This window comes from Hyperoodon ampullatus (genome assembly GCF_949752795.1).
Source record: "Hyperoodon ampullatus genome assembly, chromosome: 1".
NCBI lineage: Eukaryota > Metazoa > Chordata > Mammalia > Artiodactyla > Ziphiidae > Hyperoodon > Hyperoodon ampullatus.
In genome coordinates, this window is record NC_136914.1 from 71601831 (window position 1) to 71616134 (window position 14304).

General features: G+C 36.7%; 1 protein-coding gene across 2 annotated transcripts in view; it reads left to right on the forward strand.

The window, feature by feature from the left end:
- The window catches only part of TBC1D19 (TBC1 domain family member 19), a gene marked incomplete at its 5' end in the record, with an annotated part of 168324 nt that overhangs the window by 48450 nt on the left and 105570 nt on the right, over positions 1-14304 (forward strand). The window contains one exon of one of the 2 annotated variants that reach the window (XM_079698769.1): positions 7662-7737. The exons of the other annotated variant lie outside the window; for it this stretch is intronic. Within the exon in view, the coding sequence (XP_079554895.1) occupies positions 7662-7737 (76 nt within the window). The remainder of the gene's footprint in view (positions 1-7661; positions 7738-14304) is intronic. 2 annotated transcript variants of the gene reach the window in all.

Sequence of the window (14304 nt, forward strand, 5' to 3'; positions counted from 1 at the left end):
ATTATGTAGTGTCCCTCCTTATCTCTTGTAACAGTCTTTATTTTAGAGTCTATTCTATCTGATATGAGTATTGCTACTCCAGCTTTCTTTTGATTTCCATTTGCATGGAAATACTTTTTCCATCCCTTCACTTTCAGTCTGTATGTGTCCCTAGGTCTGAAGTGGGTGTCTTGTAGGCAGCATATATATGGGTCTTGTTTTTGTATCCATTCAGTCAGTCTGTGTCTTTTGGTTGTAGCATTTAATCCATTTACATTCATGGTTATTATCGATATGTATGCTCCTATTACCATTTTCTTAATTGTTTCGGGTTTGTTTGTGTTTTCAGGGGGTTTGTTTTTGTGGGTCTTTTACTTCTCTTGTGTTTCCCACCTAGAGAAGTTTCTTTAGCATTTGTTGTAAAGTTGGTTTGATGGTGCTGAATTCTCTTAGCTTTTGCTTGTCTGAAAAGCTTTTGACTTCTCCATCCAATCTGAATGAGATCTTTGTTGGATAGAGTAATCTTGGTTGTAGGTTTTTCTCTTTCATCACTTTAAGTGTATCCTGCCACTCCCTTCTGTCTTGCAGAGTTTCCACTGAAAACTCAGCTGATAACCTTTTGGGGATTCCTTTGTATGTTATATTTTGCTTTTCCCTTGCTTCTTTTAATATTTTTTCTTTGAATTTAATTTTTGTTAGTTTCATTAATATGTGTCTTGGTGTGTTTTTCCTAGGGTTTATCCTGAATGGGACTCTCTGTGCTTGCAGGACTTGGGTGACTATTTCGTTTCCTGCATTAGGGGAGTTTTTGACTATAATCTCTTCAAATATTTTCTCAGACCCTTTCTTTTTCTCTTCTTCTTCTGGGACCCCTACATTTAAATGTTGGTGCGTTTAGTGTTGTCCCAGAGTTCTCTGAGATTATCTTCAATTCTTTTCATTCTTTTTTCTTTATTCTGCTCCTCAGCAGATATTTCCACCATTTTGTCTTCCAGCTCACTTATTCGTTCTTCTGCCTCAGTTATTCTGTTATTGATTCCTTCTAGTGTATTTTTCATTTTAGTTATTGTGTTGTTCATCTCTATTTGTTCTTTAGTTATTCTAGATCTTTGTTAAACATTTCTTGTATTTTGTCAATCCGTGCCTCCATTCTATTTCTGAGATTGTGATTCTTTTTTTTTTAATTAAAAAAAATTTTTTAACATCTTAATTGGAATATAATTGCTTTACAGTGGTGTGTTAGTTTCTGCTTTATAGCAAAGTGAATTGGCTATACATATACATATATCCCCATATCTCCTCCCTCTTGCATCTCCCTCCCACCTTCCCTATCCCACCCCTCTAGGTGGTCACAGAGCACTGAGCTGATCTCCCTGAGCTATGCAGCTGCTTCCCACTAGCTATCTGTGTTATATATGGTAGTATATATAAGTCCATGTGACTCTCTCACTTCGTCCCAGCTTACCCTTCCCCCTCTGTGTGTCCTCAAGTCTATTCTCTATGTCTGCGTCTTTATTCCTCTCCTGCCCCTAGGTTCTTCAGAACCATTTTTTTTGTTTTGTTTTGTTTTTATATTACATGTATATGTGTAAGCATATGGTATTTTTTTTCTCTTTCCAACCCACTCAACTCTGTATGACAGTCTCTAGGTCCATCCACCTCACTACAAATAACTCAATTTCGTTTCTTTTTGTGGCTGAGTAATGTTCCATTGTATACATATGCCACATCCTCTCCATCCATTCATCTGTCAATGGACACCCAGGCCGCTTCCATGTTCTGGATATTGCAAATAGAGCTTCAGTGAACATGGTGGTACATGACTCTTTCCGAACTATAGTTTTCTCAGGGTATATGCCCAGTAGTGGGATTGCTGGGTCATATGGTAGTTCTATTTTTAGATTTTTAGGGAACCTCCATACTGATCTCCATAGTGGCTGTATCAATTTACATTCCCACCAACAGTGCAAGAGGGTTCCCTTTTCTCCACACTCTTTCCAGCATTTATTCTTTCTAGATTTTTTGATGATGGCCATTCTGACTGGTGTGAGGTGATACCTCATTGTAGTTTTGATTTGCATTTCTCTAATGATTAGTGATGTTGAGCATCCTTTCATGTGTTTGTTGGCAATCTGTATATCTTCTTTGGAGAAATGTCTATTTATGGCTCTTGCCTATTTGGATTTGGTTGTTTGTTTTTTTGATATTGAGCTGCATGAGCTGCTTGTAAATTTGGAGATTAATTCTTTGTCAGTTGCTTCATTTGCAAATATTTTCTCCCATTCTGAGAGTTGTCTTTTCATCTTGTTTATGGTTTCCTTTGCTGTGCAAAGCTTTGAAGTTTCATTAGGTCTCATTTGTTTTTGTATTTATTTCCATTTCTCTAGGAGGTGGGCCAAAAAGATCTTGCTGTGATTTATGTCATAGAGTGTTCTGCCTATGTTTTCCTCTAAGAGTTTGATAGTTTCTGGCCTTACATTTAGGTCTTAATCCATTTTGCATTTATTTTTGTGTATGGTGTTAGGGAGTGTTCTAATTTCATTCTTTTACAAGTAGCTGTCCAGTTTTCCCAGCACCACTTATTGAAGAGGCTGTCTATTTTCCATTGTATATTCTTGCCTCTTTTATCAAAAATAATGTGACCATATGTGCATGGGTTTATCTCTGGGCTTTCTATCCTGTTCCATTGATCTATATTTCTGTTTTTGTGCCAGTACCATACTGTCTTGATTACTATAGCTTTGTAGTATAGTCTGATGTCCGGGAGCCTGTTTCCTCCAGCTCCGTTTTTCTTTCTCAAGACTGCCTTGGCTATTCGGGGTCTTTTGTGTTTCCATACAAATTATGAAAGTTTTTGTTCTAGTTCTGTGAAAAATGCCATTGGTAGTTTGATAGGGATTGCATTGAATCTGTAGATTGCTTTGCCTAGTGTAGTCATTTTCAGAATGTTGGTTCTTCCAATGCAAGGATATGGTATATCTCTCCATCTGTTTGTATCTTCTTTAATTCCTTTCTTCAGTGTCTTATAGTTTCCTGCATACAGATCTTTTGTCTCCTTATGTAGGTTTATTCCTAGGTATTTTATTCTTTTTGTTGCAGTGGTAAATGGGAGTGTTTCCTTAATTTTTCTTTCAGATTTTTCATTATTAGTGTGTAGGAATGCAAGAGATTTCTGTGCATTAATTTTCTATCCTGCTACTTTACCAAATTCATTGATTAACTCTAGTAGTTTTCTGGTAGCATCTTTAGTATTCCCTATGTATAGTATCATGTCATCTGCCAACAATGACGGCTTTACTTCTTCTTTTCCAATTTGGTTTCCTTTTATTTGTTTTTCTTCTCTGATGGCTGTGGCTAAAACTTCCAAAACTATGTTGAGTAATAGTGTTGAGAGTGGACAACCTTGTGTGTGATTCATCTTTACTGTTTTTTCTCTGAATTGTTTTTCAAGTAGATTGCCTATTTCCTCTTCATTTATTTGGTCTTATAGGTTTTTACCTTGCTCCTTCATCTGTCACATATTTTTTGGCCATCTCTTTTTTTTTTTTTTTTTTTTTGAGTGGCATTGTGTTTCTGTCTTACCGGTTCTTTGGCCTGAGGCTTCCAACACTGGAGTTTGTAGGCTTTTGGGTAGAGCTGGGTCTTGGTGCTGAGATGAGGAACTCTGTGAGACCTCACTCCCATGAATATTCCCTGGGGTCTGAGGTTTTCTGTTAGTCCAGTGGCTTGGACTTGGAGCTCCCACCACAGGAGCTTGGGCTCGACCCCCCCGCTTGTGAACCAATATCCCGCAAGCCACGTGGGGTGGCAAAAAAAAAAAAAATAGAGAGATAACAATAACCAAGTTAAAAAATTAGACTAGGAAACTAACAGATATATTAGAAAGTATATAAAAATAAAAATATAGATGAATCAACTACCAGAATGTTCAACAGTACCACAATAGTAAAAAAGAGGAGGAGGGAAGAGAAAAAAAAAGGGGCAGGTGGGGAAGGCCTTGGCTCTGGAGGGCGGGACCTAAGCAAGGGCAAGTTTTGGGCAGTGGGCAGGGCCTATGCTTAGGACCCACAGGGCTGGAAAAGGCCCTGTGGGCTGTGGGAGGTGGGGCATAGGTTCAACGGAACAGAAGGGGCCCAGGTATGCTCCCCGCCTTCTGAGACCAGAGGGTCTGGTTCCTCTGGTTGCAGAGGGGCCCTCCCACCTGCCTCTCCTTTTATCCCCTCGGCCTCCTTCCTATGCCCACAGGACCAATGCGGCCATGGGGAGTGGGTGCCTTTGAAGGGCAGGGGACCGGCTTGGGAGCTCAGCAGTCTCCCCGTGCCCAAGTCAGTGGGGCAAATGCCCTCAGCTCTTCCTCCACTCCTCCCTGAGGGCCCCTCCCACGTGCCTTTCCTGATCTCCCCAGCCTCAGGTGCGCTGATCCTGTCTGGACTCCACTTTTCCTCCCCCCTCAGTCCCCCCATGTCCTACCAGTTCACTTGGGGGCTCCTCTCATCTCCTTGGGTGTTAGGATCCTCCACCAGCGACCAGCAGGGAACCTAATTATGGGGAGATGGTAACTTGGCATCTTCCCACACTGCCATCTTGACTCCACCCTGCCCTCTTAGTTTTAAATATTACTATGTGCTTGTTATGTGTTATGTACAGAGCTAGGTGCTGGGATAGTGAACAAGCTAGGCAGATAGTCTTTGCTTTTTATGGAGCTTACATCCCAGTGGGGCACAGAGAATTTAAAGAGGCAATTATAGTACAATATAGTAAGCGCTACAATAGGGTACGTACAAGGAGTACATAGGGCAGGCACTTAACTGAGATTGGGGATGTCATGATGACTTATCGCAGGAAATAATACTCAGACTGAGATCAAAAAGCTGAGCTGGATTTAGTCAGGGGAAGGGGTATAGAAGAAAAGTGCTTTAGGCATGAGGGAACAACATGTTCAGAAGTGTTTATAGGTGGAAAAGAATGCAGTATATTGGAGGAACAAAAGTTGTATGGCAACAAAAGTTGGATGGTAGAGAGGAAAGGGGCATAGGGAAGGATTATGCTAGATCTGTAGGCAAGGATGTGCTTCTTACTCAAGGATTTGTAGGCTGGATCCTAAAAGCATTTGGGTGCCATTTTAGGATTTTAAGCAAAGTAGTGACATAACCACATTTGCATTTTATTTATTCAACAATGTACTAGATATCTAGTATGTGCCAGGCCATATGCTAGACACTGGAAATACAATCACTGGTGAATAAGGAAGACACTGCTCCTGACTAACCGCCAGGCAAATTGGCAAATAGGTTGAAAATAGTGTGGAAGCAGGGGAGACTGCTTAAGAATCTGTCAGATGAATGCAGGCGACAAATGTTGGTTGCCTAAAACAGTGTCAGTGGGGTAGAGAAGATGAGTGGCACTTATGGGGATTTAGGGACACAGGAAGAAGGAGGAGTCAAGAGTGATATGCAGGGTTCTGCATTGTTCCTATCTACTGACCCTCATCTCTTTGTATTACTAAATGTAAAATACGTGAGGACAGAGATTTTATTTTATTTTGTTTTATTCTTTTTTATTCTATTCTATTTCATTTTTTTTATTGTTTTGGCTGCGCAATGTGGCATATGAGATCTTCCCCGATGAGGGATCGAACTCGTGCTCCCTCCATTGGGAGCATGGAGTCTTAATCACTGTACCTCCAGGGAAGTCCCAAGGACAGAGATTTTAACATGTTTTGTTAACTGCTGTATCTCTATTACCTTGAACTTAGTAGGTTCTCATTAACTATTTACAATTAAATAAACATCTAACTTTATTTTGTTTTAATATGAATGATTTGGGGTTGTCACTTCTTACCTTTTTTTATGGATAAATTTCTTTGAGCATTAAATAACCCTTAAGATCATCAGTAAGTGCTCTCAAGTTTCAATCCTAAATTTCTAAGTTTTATTAAGTTTATAAATAATTACCATTAAAATGGAAGAATTTTTAAGAGTTATATTTAATTATAAATCACATGTCTCTTTACAAATGATGTAGTGAGTGGTATAAAATATATAGCTTTTAAACTATCTTGCATATAAGAAGAAATACTGAGGTATCTAGAGATTATCAATTATTTTTTTCACTTGTGAATGGGGAAAGGTGATTTGTTTAGGTACATGGAATGCAGATTTTAGTAGAAAAAAACAATTAGCCAGAAATAATCAGTTAGTGAAACTGTCTGGTGTCCCCCTTTGGATGTCCCCCTTTGGATGAGGAATTTCTTGAGAATTCAGTGTATGGTTCTTGATTGTTAGAACATGGTTGCTTTGCTGTAGGTACAAGTTATATGATTAATTTCAATGGGAGCTATATGTTGTTGTGAAAGAGATTGAAAAGTCTAACTAAATGTTAAATTGTTGTGTTCTCCTATTGCCTTCTCTATGATTTTATATCACTCTGTGACTCAGTCATTACATTTCAACCCTCCTGGCTTTTTCTGATTTTTAAACATTCCACATTTTCCCACCTCAGAGTCTTGAGCTTGCTGTCCTTTTACTTGGAATGTTCTTCCCCCAGATCTTTGAATGGTTGGCTCCTTTTCACTCATGTCTTGGTTCAAATATTAGCTTTTCTAGACACCTTCCCTGCCCTTCCAAATCACTTTTGACTCTATCTTGCTCTCGTTTTCTCATGGCACTTATTAGTATTTTATATTATTCTATTGATTTATTTATTTGTTTTTATAAATATTGACCCTTTCTTCACTAGAATACTAGGTACATAAGAACAAGAGATAACTGTCTTAATCCTACCATATACTTAGTACTTAGAATGGCTCAAATATTTGTTGAATAAATAAATCTGTTTCTTAATAAAAAACATTACATTTTGAATATAAAATGTAATGTTACATAGAAAACATAATTTTCAAGACATTAAATTTTTAAAATTTTATTAAATTTGTGTATTAATGTATTTAATATATTAATACTAAAACATGGCTATTACAAAAGATAGCATTTTTACTATCATTTCAATCCTATGGAAAAGGAAATTGGGAGAAATGAGAAAAGTTGATATATTACTAAGTTAATGGACTTTTTTAGACTTCAGACTTAAAAAAAATTTCTCTAAGTGTTATAGTACTTACATACTAAAATTAACAGTAGTGAAAATTTTCATATGAGCACTTACAGAGCTAAATAATTTTAAAATTACCTAAATTTATGAATTCACTTTAACTTTTAACAAGTCATTAAATTGTTAATTTAAAACTACTATACTCGTAGGATAAGAATTAAAGTTTTATTAGGTTGTACCTTGTGTAAGCACATAGAACTGCTAACAAATATCTATTTCATTTATATCATGGACTACAGAGGTAAGTAATTTCTAACCAGGCGAACTGATTAATTATTAAGAGTAATGTATATACTTTTCAATTCTTAGCATAAGGGAAAATTGTATCAAATACAAAACTCTGACTTCTTTGCCCCCTATATATGCTTTTGTGGTGCTTTTGTAGTTTTTCTTGCCTGCCTTCTGGTTGTAAACCTTTTGAGGGCAGGGGCCTGTTTACCTTTATATAACCAGTACATGACAGTGGGCTCTCAGGTCTATGGTTGTTGAGTGAATAAATAAAAACATGCATTCTTTGTTTAAAAAAAAAAAAGAGTAATGTATAATACTCAGCTTCCTCTTTTTGTCCCCAGGTTTCCTTTACCCAGTCACCCTGCTGCACCTCCTGAACATCTTAAAGAACCTTTGGTATACATGAGGAAAGCACAGGTTGGCTACTGTTCATTTTAATTTTATTTTTCCATACCAAGTTATATAATGCAGAGTGAAAGATCCTTATTAATATTAGGACTGTATTTATTACATGAAAGACGGGGTAAAGACCACTAAAGTGAGGTGAATAGTATTTGCATACTCTTTATTTTCAGTAACCAAGGATTGCACTTACTTAACTATAGTAATCTTGAAAATGTTGAGTAGAAGAAAAAAAAATCCTGTACTATACTGGCCTAAAATTGAAAATATCATAGAAGTAAATATTATGAAACAATTTGTTCCTAATGTTGTGTGATATTAAAGGAATGAAACGGGAATGAACTAACTCACTCTTCCCTTAAAATTTTAGCTTTTGACATCAGTGTTACTGATACTATATTTGAAACACTTGTTTTCACAGCAGGTTACACATACTAATTGTATTCTGTTACAGAACCCAAATGAACCTTGTATCTAAAATGCACTGAAAACAACTAAAAGTCACTTAAAAAGTGTAAAATAAAATAACTTTAACAGAAAAACTGTAAAAAGCTGTTAAAGTAGAAACTTAATAAGTTCTGTCACATGCCCCTAATTCTTTTAGCTGGCCTTTGCCTTGGCCCTGTGTGGTCTACCTGCCTGTGAGGTGGCACTATTCATGAGCCTTCCTCACAGTGCTGGGGACTCCCTAACTAACACTTCTGAGGCATTTAATGGACCTCATAAGTCAACCTTCTTTCTCCATCATAGTCTCAGAAATTCTTATGAAAATTTTCAGATACATCCCAAAGAACTCCAGTGAACCCGTCACCCAGCTTCAACAGTTATCATAGTAGTCCTGCTGCTCCTGAGAAGTGTTCTGCTTGCTTTGAGTTTCCATGCTCCACAGCGGTAGATGTTAGGCAGGTTTTTCTTTTTCTGCTTTTATATTCATTTTAAAAAACCTCAAAATTAGAGGGTGAAAGGAAGCAATATAAACAAAAAGCATGGAGATATTTGAGGAAATATGTAATATGTTTCTATCTGTAGGTGGTACTTGAGGGCTAGCAATCAGACAGTATTTATTATCGATGTGTCATAAATCATAATCATCATGTGATACACGTACGAAATAATTGGTCTTTCGTTGTAAAGATATAACTCAAGAAAATAGAACTAAATGCTTGGGTCTAAGTATTTTTTGGCAAAATTTGAAAATTTCTGAAAGTTTTAGAGAAAGTATCAGTTTTAGCATAAGTATAAAAAACAAAACACAAAAGTTGGTTTCCTATTAAGACTGAAGAGATACAGAGATAAATAACAGGTCTGTTCTTAAAGCCTACTGCTAGTTGCTGAGACTATATATGAATGGTAAATATATGTATTGTGTATATGTATGGTACTCCTCTCTTTACTCTCCAGGCTTACCTGCTAGATCCAGAGTTGGCATGCTACAGCCCATGGGCCAGATCTGCCCTGCCACCTGTTTTTGTATGGGTAGCAAGCTAGGAATTTTATTATTTTTTTTAACATTTTCAACTGGTTGAAAAATCAAAAGAAGAATAATATTTTGTGACCCATGAAACTTACAGGAATTAATAAAATATGTTTTATTGGAAAATAGTCATGCTCCTTTATTTACATATTGGCTATGTCTGCTTTTGCACTACTATGTCAGGGTTAAATAGTTGCTTTAGAGAAGTTACGACCTGGAAAGCTTAAATTTCTTACTATCTGCCTTTTTATAGAAAGTTTGCAGATTCCTGCACTAAATTAGTCCCTTTAAGAGCAGGGACTGTGCTTTTAATCCTCAGCATCTAAGCATAGTGCCTAGCCCACAGAACACTCTCAGTAAATGTTTGATGAAATACAGTTGACTCTTGAACAACGTGGGTTTGAACTGCATGAATCCACTTATATGTGGATTTTTTTCAATGCTAAATACTACAGTACTACACTAACCTGGGCTGGTTGAATTTGCAGATTCAGAACCACAGGAATGGAGGGCCAAATGTTAAGTTATACTCGAATTTTCCACTGTGTGGAGTGTTGGCATCCCTAACCTCCGAGATGTTCAAGGGTCAACTGTAATTGATTATTTTTTGTTTCTTTGTTTGTTTGAAATTCAAGAATTTTTTATTATTTATCAAAATAAGGGAAGTAACATTTTTACAGTCATTTTATGTGGGTCTCTAAATCTGCAAGACTGAAGATTTTTTTTGTTGTAGTAATTTTTTTTAACATCTTTATTGGAGTATAGTTGCTTTACAATGATGTGTTAGTTTCTGCTGTATAACAAAGTGAATCAGCTATACATATACATTTATCCCCATGTCTCCTCCCTCATGCGTCTCCCTCCCACCCTCCCTATCCACCCCCTCTGGGTGGTCACAAAGCACTGAGCTGATCTCCCTGTGCTATGTGGCTGCTTCCCACTAGCTATCTGTTTTACATTTGGTAGTGTATATGAGTCCATGCCACTCTCTGACTTCATCCCAGCTTACCCTTCCCCCTTCCCATATCCTCAAGTCCACTCTCTACGTCTGTGTCTTTATTCCTGTCCTGCCCCTAGGTCATCAGAACCTTTTTTTTTTTTTTTTAGATTCCATATATATGTGTTAGCATACAGTATTTGTTTTTCTCTTTCTGACTTACTTCACTCTGTATGAAAGACTCTAGGTCCATCCACCTCACTACAAATAACTCAATTTCATTTCTTTTTATGGCTAACTAATATTCCATTATATACATTTGCCACATCCTCTCAATCCATTCATCTGTCGATGGACACAAAAGCTGCTTCCATGTCCTGGCTATTGTAAATAGAGCTGCAGTGAACATTGTGGTACATGACTCTTTCCGAACTATGGTTTTCTCAGGATATATGCCCAGTAGTGGGATTGCTGGGTCATATGGTAGTTCTGTTTTTAGTTTTTTAAGGAACCTCCATACTGTTCTCCATAGTGGCTGTATCAATTTACATTCCCACCAACAGTGCAAGAGGGTTCCCTTTTCTCCACACCCTCTCCAGCATTTATTGTTTGTAGATTTTTTGATGATGGCCATTCTGACCATTATGAGTTGATACCTCATTGTGTTTTTGATTTGCATTTCTCTAATGATTAGTGATGTTGAGCATCCTTTCATGTGTTTGTTGGCAATCTGGATATCTTCTTTGGAGAAATGTCTGTTTAGGTCTTCTGCCCATTTTTGGACTGGGTTGTTTGTTTTTTTTTGATATTGAGCTGCATGAGCTGCTTGTATATTGTGGAAATTAATCCTTTGTCAGTTGCTTCATTTGCAAATATTTTCTTCCACTCTGAGGGTTCTGTTTTCATATTGTTTATAGTTTCCTTTGCTGTGCAAGAGCTTTTAAGTTTCATTAGGTCCCATTTGTTTATTTTTGTTTTTATTTCCATTTCTCTAGGACGTGGGTCAAAAAGGATCTTGCTGTGATTTATGTCATAGAGTGTTATGCCTATGTTTTCCTCTAAGAGTTATATAGTGTCTGGCCTTACATTTAGGTCTTTAATCCATTTTGCATTTATTTTTGTATACGTTGTTAGGGAGTGTTCTAATTTCATTCTTTTGCATGTAGCTGTCCAGTTTTCCCAGCACCACTTATTGATGAGGCTGTCTTTTCTCCATTGTATAGTCTCGCCTCCTGTATCAAAGATAGGGTGACCATATGTGTGTGGGTTTATCTCTGGGCTTTCTATCCTCTTTCATTGATCTATATTTCTGTTTTTGTGCCAGTACCATACTCTCTGATTACTGTAGCTTTGTAGTATAGTCTGATGTCAGGGAGCCTGATTCCTCCAGCTCTGCTTTCTTTCTCAAGATTGCTTTGGCTATTCAGGGTCTTTGTGTTTCCATACAAATTGTGAAATTTTTTGTTCTAGTTCTGTGAAAAAGGCCATTGGTGGTTTGATAGGGATTGCATTGAATCTGTAGATTGCTTTGGGTAGTAGAGTCATTTTCACAATGTTGATTCTTCCAATCCAAGAACATGGTATATCTCTCCATGTGTTTGTATCATTTTTAATTTCTTTCAACAGTGTCTTATAGTTTTCTGCATACAGGTCTTTTGTCTCCTTAGGTAGGTTTATTCCTAGGTATTTTATTCTTTTTGTTGCAGTGGTAAATGGGAGTGTTTCCTTAATTTCTCTTTCAGATTTTTCATGATTAGTGTATAGGAATGCAAGAGATTTCTGTGCATTAATTTTGTATCCTGCTACTTTACCACGTTCATTGAGTAGCTCTGGTAGTTTTCTGGTAGCATCTTTAGGATTCTCTATGTATAGTTTCATGTCATCTGCAAACAGTGACAGCTTTACATCTTCTTTTCTGATTTGGATTCCTTTTATTTCTTTTTGTTCTCTGATTGCTGTGGCTAAAACTTCCAAAACTATGTTGAATAAAAGCAATGAGAGTGCAACCTTGTCTTGTTCCTGATCTTAGAGGAAATGGTTTCAGTTTTTCACCATTGAGAATGATGTTGACTGTGGGTTTGTCATACATGGCCTTTATTATTTTGAGATAGTTCCCTCTATTCCTACTTTCTGTAAAGTTTTTATCATAAATGGGTGTTGAATTTGTTGAAAGGTTTTTCTGCATCTATTGAGATTATCATATGTTTTTTATCCTTCAGTTTGTTAATATGGTGTATCACATTGATTGATTTGCATATATTGAAGAATCCTTGCATTCCTGGGATAAACCCCACTCATCGTGTTGTATGATCCTTTTAATGTGCTGTTGGATCCTGTTTCCTAGTTTTTGGTTGAGGTTTTTTGCATCTATGTTCATCAGTGATATTGGCCTGTAGTTTTCTTTTTTTGTGACATCTTTATCTGGTTTTGGTATCAGGGTGATTGTAGCCTCGTAGAATGACTTTGGGAGTGTTCTTCCCTCTGCTATATTTTGAAAGACTTTGAGAAGCATAGGTGTTAGTTCTTCTCTAAATGTATAATAGAATTTGCCTGTGAAACCATCTGGTCCTTGGCTTTTGTTATTGGAAGATTTTTAATCACAGTTTCAATTTCAGTGCTTGTGATTGGTCTGTTTATATTTTCTAATTTTTCCTGGTTCAGTCTTGGAAAACTGTACCTTTCCAAGAATTTCTCCATTTCCTTGTGGTTGTCCATTTTATTGGCATATGGTTGCTTGTAGTAATCTCTCATGATCCTTTGCATTTCTGCAGTGTCAGTTGTTACTTCTCCTTTTTCATTTCTAATTCTACTGATTTGAGTCTTCTCCCTTTTTTTCTTAATGAGTCTGGCTAATGGTTTATCATTTTGTTTATCTTCTCAAAGAACCAGTTTTTAGTTTTATTGATCTTTGCTATTGTTTCCTTCATTTCATTTTCATTGATTTCTAATCTGATCTTTATGATTTCTTTCCTTCTGCTAACTTTGGGGTTTTCTTGTTTTTCTTTTTCTAATTGCTTTAGGTGTATGTTTAGGTTGTTGATTTGAGACGTTTCTTGTTTCTTGAGGTAGGATTGTATTGCTATAAGCATCCCTCTTAGAACTGCTTTTGCTGCATCCCACTGGTTTTGCGTTGTCATGTTTTCACTATCATTTGTTACTAGGTATTTTTTGATTTCCTCTTACATTTCTTCAGTGTTCTCTAGGTTATTTAGTAGCATATTGTTTAGCCTCCATGTGTTTGTATTTTTTCCTGTTTTTTTTCCTGTAAGTGATATCTAGTCTCATAGAGTTGTGGTTGGAAAAGTTACTTGATACGATTTCAATTTTCTTAAATTTACCAAGGCTTGATTTGTGACCCAAGATATGATATATCCTGGGGAATGTTCCATGAGCACTTGAGAAGAATGTGTATTCTGTTGTTTTTGGATGGAATGTCCTATAAATATCAGTTAAGTCCATCTTGTTTAATGTGTCATGTAAAGCTTGTGTTTCCTTATTTATTTTCATTTTTGATGATCTGCCCATTGGTGAAAGTGAGGTGTGAAAGTCCCCTACTATGATTGTGTTACTGTTGATTTCCCCTTTTATGGCTGTTAGCATTTGCCTTATGTACTGAGGTGCTCCTGTTTTGGGTGAATAAATATTTACAATTGTTATATCTTCTTCTTGGATTGATCCCTTGATCATTATGTAGTGATTGATCCCTTGATCATTATGTAGTGTCCTTCTTGGTCTCTTGTCATAGTCTTTATTTTGAAATCTATTTTGTTTGATATGAGAATTGCTACTCCGGCTTTCTCTTGATTTCCTTTTGTGTGGAATATCTTTTTCCATCCCCTCACTTTTAGTCTGTATGTGTTGCTAGGTCTGAAGTGGGTCTCTTGTAGACAGCATATATATAGGTCATGTTTTTGTATCCATTCAGCCAGCCTATGTCTTTTGGTTGGAACATTTAATCCATTTACATTTAAGGTATTATCAATATATATGTTCCTATTACCATTTTCTCAATTGTTTTGGGTTTGTTTTTGTAGGTCATTTCCTTCTCTTGTGTTTCCTGCCCAGAGAAGTTCCTTTAGGATTTGTTGTAATTCTGGTTTGGTAGTGCTGAATTCTCTTTTCCTTGTCTGTAAAGGTTTTAATTTCTCTGTTGAATCTGAATGAGATCCTT